General features: G+C 38.7%; 1 protein-coding gene across 1 annotated transcript in view; it reads left to right on the top strand.

Annotated features, from left to right (window-relative positions):
• The window catches only part of CDH8 (cadherin 8), a 155,028-nt gene extending 151,767 nt beyond the window's left edge, over window positions 1-3,261 (top strand). The window contains exon 13 of the mRNA XM_072934319.1: window positions 1,205-3,261. Within this exon, the coding sequence (XP_072790420.1) occupies window positions 1,205-1,698 (494 nt within the window). The 3' untranslated portion in view covers window positions 1,699-3,261. The remainder of the gene's footprint in view (window positions 1-1,204) is intronic.
• Window positions 3,262-6,208: the final 2,947 nt, after the last annotated feature.

Raw genomic sequence — 6,208 nt, forward strand, 5'->3', positions numbered from 1 at the left:
GGGGCCACAGGGATCATTGACCCAGGCCCTGTCCCTGCAGACCCCCCAGCATCCCCCCGTCTATCCCTGGTGTCCAAAGGCTCCTGGAGCTGTGGCAGCCTCGGGGCCGTGCCCATTCCCTGGGCAGCCTGGGCAGTGCCAGCACCTCTGGGGACACAGAACCTTCCCTGACCTCCAGCCTGAGCCTGCCCTGCCCAGCTCCAGCTGCTCCCTCGGTGCTGCCCCTGGCCCAGAGCAGAGCTCAGAGCTGCCCCTGCAGCCCCAGGAGCTCTGCCCTCAGCCCCTCTGCTGCAGCTGACCCAGCCCAGTGCCCTCAGCCTCTCCTCAGGTGGCTGCTGCAGGCCCTTCCCCAGCCTGGGCTCCCTCCTTTGGATGCCTTCTTATAGCTTTATTTCTCTCTAGCCTATATATATTTATATTTGTATATTTCTATTAGGCCTTTATTCTGGATTGTAATGTCACAAGAGACACTAAATCTTTACAAGTTAAGCACTGTGGTATATTTTAATAAAACATACAACATTTGTGTTCAACACCAAGCAAGTGATGGAGAGAATAGTGAAAAGAGAGTCCTATTTCTGCACTTTGCTGCTTCACTTTGTGACTGAGATTTACATCAGTAACTGCGGTTTAAGCATTAAACTGCAAAACGAAGCATAACCCATCTAGAGTTTTTTATGCATCTATTCATGATTCTGAAATTGAGCTGAGCTCTTTCTATCTCACTTATTTTCTCACTCTCTTTTTAGTTATATAATAGGAGTCTTCTCTTGCAACAGGTTAAAAAAACACTGATTTTGTTCTGCCATTAGGGCTATGTTTTCAGAAAAACACCCTCTAATTTTTGAAAGCACCATCCCTAATGTAGATCATTATAGACTGTGTGAATGATGATAGCATGACTTCACTTCCAAAGGGAAAAGTCGAGGCTTGAAATTATAAGTATGGGAAATCTTATGGCTTCTATAAAATTGAGCTTCAGATGTAAATATGAGCTGATAATCAAAGACTAGATGACTAATTAGAGCTTCTGATCCAATTTCCTTCATGTGAAGGGGGTTGAAGTCATAGGTCTTTCAGCTTTTCACCCTGATTACTCCCAATCCCACAAAAAGCAGCCTCTCACCTTCCCCAGCTGCACTCACCATGTGGTGTTTGGGTTGGAAATGTTTTGCCTAATCAGCTTGTGGTGCTCTCTTTGCAGTCATTGTGGTGCTGTTTGTGACACTAAGAAGACATAAGAATGAGCCTCTGATCATCAAAGATGATGAAGATGTGAGGGAAAATATTATTCGCTATGACGACGAAGGAGGTGGAGAGGAAGACACAGAAGCCTTTGACATTGCAACTTTGCAAAATCCGGATGGAATTAATGGATTTTTGCCTCGTAAGGATATTAAGCCTGATCTTCAATTTATGCCCAGGCAGGGTCTTGCACCTGTTCCTAATGGTGTTGATGTTGATGAATTTATTAATGTAAGGCTTCATGAAGCTGATAATGACCCCACAGCTCCGCCATATGACTCTATCCAGATTTATGGCTATGAAGGAAAGGGGTCAGCGGCTGGTTCCCTTAGCTCCTTGGAGTCCTCCACATCAGACTCAGACCAGAATTTTGACTACCTCAGTGAATGGGGTCCTCGCTTTAAAAGACTCGGAGAACTTTACTCAGTCGGAGAAAGTGACAAAGAAACTTGACAGTGGATTACAAACTTTTTCCCTGTTGACTTAATGATCATGTAATATTCTAGGGCCACTGCTGTTAGTTAAAACTAATGTGGCTTTTTGTTTTAGAGGCAAGTTTAGCGCCAGTCATCTATAAAATCAACTACATTGTAATGTTGAACCAAAAAAAAAAAAGTATATGTTAGGAGGTTAAGTCTTGTGGAGTGTGAAGTAAAGTATGTGGAGTGTCTAGAAGTCTTTGGATATTTGATATTCACTTGACCACTCAGAAGATGGAGATTGGATCTTTGATTATCTTCAGTGAATTTAAAAGAACAAAAAAGAAATTGGTGCTCTCTTAGGAAGTGGACTTGCAGGGATTTGCTGTTGAACAGTAGCTCCTGCCCAGTATGTGTAAAGCTAACGGTTTGTTTCTGCATTGCCAACAAAGATCCCGCCACAGAAATGTTCAAAGCAATATCTTGGTCTTCTTAGCAATGCTGAGCAGAAATAGCATTGCCAATTCCTACTGGCTCCTACTGTGCAGTGACCATCCATTGTACATACAGTAATTGTTGGCCACGCAACCACAGACTGAATATCATCTTTAAATATTGTGTCAAGCCTTAAAATATTCACATGTTCTTAATCCATTCCAGTGATGGGTAATAAATACTAATGTGTAGAGATTCAGAGGCAGGGCTGCAAAACCTTGCTTCACAAAAGGATCTTTTTTTTTGAAGAAGGATCAACCCTGTGCTTCATCTTCTGAAAGAAAAAACTGTGAAATGGGATGGACTTACATAAATGAAAGAATTGCTGATTTTATTGCTAAAGATCGAATTTATTTGTTTAATCTTTGAAATAAATATTTTATTGATGTCCATTACTGCTTTTATTTATTAAGACTGATAATCTAGAGAGTAAGATTATGAAGAAAACTAAATTATATCAGTTAGATTTTTTTTCTATATATAATGAATGTTTCATACATGTACATTTTGAAAAGAAAAATGACAAATTGTTGCAGGTTAAAGCAGTTCCCTGTCCATTTGCAGTAGCTGAATTTTAAGAGAATGCTGGCAGGAATTAAACATTGCCAGAGAAAACTTTTGACAGTTTTATATCTTCTTCATAAATCTTAGTACCTGGTGTTTTTAATACAAGCACAAACAGCTGGAAGTAAACTGGTTCATGTGAATATTTAAACTATAGACTTTTAGAAATCCACACATAACACAGTACAGTAAAAAAAACCATGCTTATAGTTCTCCACTGTATTAGAGCAGGAACCAGTGTGTACATAATTTTACTGCTTCTGTTATTAGCATTTTTTTCTATAATATTCATAGTGATGCACCAGGGCTCTTGCACACAGAGAAAGAACACTAGAAGCTGCAAGCATACTCAATTTGTAATGCAAACTTGCCATTTAGAAGTAGCAATTGTATAAGAAATCTACGTATTACATGAAAATCATTTTAATTTTCTACTTTGTTTTGAAGCTATATTATCATTTGTTTATTTACTCCATGTATTGTATTCAGAGAAACTCCTGTATTGTTTCCTACTTTGTGAAATATATTTTTATAAATACTTCTCTTGTTATTGCTTTTCTTTCAGGTTTACCTGGGCACTGCAGAAATGAATCTGCCAGAATAACTTCATAATTTTTTGAGGAATGTAGTTTCTTCAAAATTATTTATTTATTAGTTGAATATAGACAAAATAAAAAAAAAAAAAAAAGAAAAAGAAAAAAAGGAGAATATTTGAAACCATTTTTGACAGTGATTGCAGAATTTTGACAGTAATGGGAGCACAGGAGTTATAAGTGTCAGATTCACTGCACCATGCTGAAAAATAACCTCACATGATTTTTGTTTAAGCATTCCTGGTTAAAACAACCCACTGACTTAAAGCTCCTCAATAACACTTATTCTGCAAACAAAGAATTCTTAACACATCACCCCACACTGACTTTGTTTTAGCTGCAGCACGACTTGGTTTAATGACTGTAGTCTGTGGGCAGCTACATATTTACATATACATATATACATATGTATATATATACATATATACAACTTTGAGATATATATATATATATTATAAAGATTGTATTGAAATTCATTAAGTACCCAATACATTTAAGTTACACTGCAGTAAAACAAAAATGCTTTTGAATAATTGAATCTAAAACTTTTGGAAAAACACTGATCTAAACAGTGAAGTCCTCTAAAGGTAGGAAAGGAGATATCCTGCAGATTTCAATGAAATAAAACATATTTCTGTAACTCAATACAAGAAAAACCAAATACACTCTTATTCATCACTTGTTCTGGGTGCCAGGCTGTTCTGAGCTGCCATGGCAGATCCAACACCAGCTTAAACAGGAAAGACACTGGGAGCTGAGCCAGTTTCTGTGTACATCCCAGTGCTGGGAGCCAGGGAAGGTGCTGTGAACATGGATCATGGCATTGGCTGGGGCCACCTCAGCGACCAGGGCAAGGCACTCTGTGAGTGAGAGGCTACACCAGAGAGTTTAGCAGAGCTCTCTTGTAGGAAAACTCACAAATAGAAAACCTTCTGATTGCCTTTCTGATTGAAAGTTCCATCTGAGACCACGACAGTGCATTCAGTAATAAGATTTCCAGGAAAAAAAAACCCATCACTGGCCCTGTAGGAGAGGCAAAGCATGACAGAAATCTCATCATTGTCAGTCAAAAAGAGATGAGAGTCACTGCTCAAAATTGGGCATTTCTACAGCTTTTAAACAGGAATAGCTACAATGCAAAGGGGAGAAAAAGCATTAATGAATTTCTGACCTGTCAATAGAGATGTGCTGTTTCTTGTGTCATTGCCTCCCCACTGAACGGAAATGATTAATTCTGCAAACTAATTCCATGTAATCTGAATATAAAATTTATACCAATAGCCAATTACCATTTAACCAATAGAGGGTTAAATGTCAATCATTCAGTTTTCTAGTACTTCTCCTTTTTTGATAATTAATTCAGCATAGAATTATTTTGGATAACAACAGTATTTAGGGGGATTAGATCATACTGTTCTACATTTCACATCTAGACTTAGACATATTAGCAGCACTCTTTTTAAGCATGTAAACGTGTAATTCATCTTCTTCAACACCATTTAATTAGCAACTGACTCATTGCAAGTGACAAGGAAAATGCATTAAATTAGAATTATTAATACTGATAAATTTGAGAAGTAAATACTCAAAATCTTTTACAAGTGCCAAGTGCCTTAGAGACCCATTGATCCTGGCCTGCCTTCACCTGCCTGTGTCTCACATCGTTTGTCACAACCACTGAAGGAAATCATGGCACCCATGAAAGTTGGAATTCTGTGCACATTGTAAGGACACAAAATTCGGCTCAGGCATTTCAACACGAAAGCACTGTGAAGGAAATGTGTGTACATGTTTATTAAATATAACTCGGATTGCTGGAGGTCCTCAGTGTGTCCTGTCCTTTACAGCAGCTGAAAGCAGAAGCTGTTTGTGTGTTCTGACCTTGAAATCAGATCACAGCAAGCTCATTTAAATACATTTTTTACCCAGTATCATTACACCTTTTTGTTTATGATGACTTTGAAATGACTGTGAAATACAGAGGAGAGAAAATGGCTCAAGACTTTCATTTAAATCAGCAGTTGCTGATCACAGGAGAAACATTTAACACTATGGCAACTCCAAATCCCATCAGCTCTGTGGCAGCACAGCAGTGACAATTCTCAGTCTGGAGAGCAGACAGGATGTCTGCAAAATAGTCTGCTTGGAATAACTATTTGTACAGCTCTGCTAGAGATTGAGCTGCTGATTTTAATAGAAAGAGAAAAATAAATCAGCTCTACTACAGCCATGCAGTTGCATCTACCTACAAATGTGTGTGGGAATTTTTTTTAACAGCCTGCATGGTCATGGGATTCTAGAACTGGATAAATGGGTTTAGAAGGCTTCTCCAAGGTCTGTCTAGAAGGAGAAATTTTTGGCACTTTTCCTGTATCTGGTTTTCCTGGGATATAATTTCAGTCTGGTGGAGCTGTTTGGCTGTTTCTCCTCCTTTGCCTGCTCCTTTCTTCACCACATCTATCCTGAGCTGGAATACTGGGACTATAATGTTAGGAAATTCATTAAGACCATGTAGCTCTTTTTCAGTGGGTCAGTGTTCAGGGACAAGAAAATGCATCTCACCAGGAGAGTGAGATTCACCAAGCTCCCTTCCTTCTATAGGGAAGACTGAACAGTCTGAGTTACCCATATGATTTTAAGTACTCATCCAGTATTTAAATTATGCTGAAAAATCTGAAGCTAATGATGGTGCTTTTTCATTAATAGAAAAATATAAATAATAGAAAAAAAAAAAGTTCATTAGCAGCAGGCATTCACAAGTGCTTCTGATCAAGAGAAGTGGAAAGTTCATCTAAAGTTAATCAGAACTGCAGTGCCAGGACACAGGGAATGGCTCCCAGTGGCAGAGGGCAGGGCTGGATGGGATGTTGGGAATGAGGAATTGTTCCCTGA

This window comes from Taeniopygia guttata, chromosome 11, assembly GCF_048771995.1.
Source record: "Taeniopygia guttata chromosome 11, bTaeGut7.mat, whole genome shotgun sequence".
In the NCBI taxonomy this organism is placed as follows: Eukaryota; Metazoa; Chordata; class Aves; order Passeriformes; family Estrildidae; genus Taeniopygia; species Taeniopygia guttata.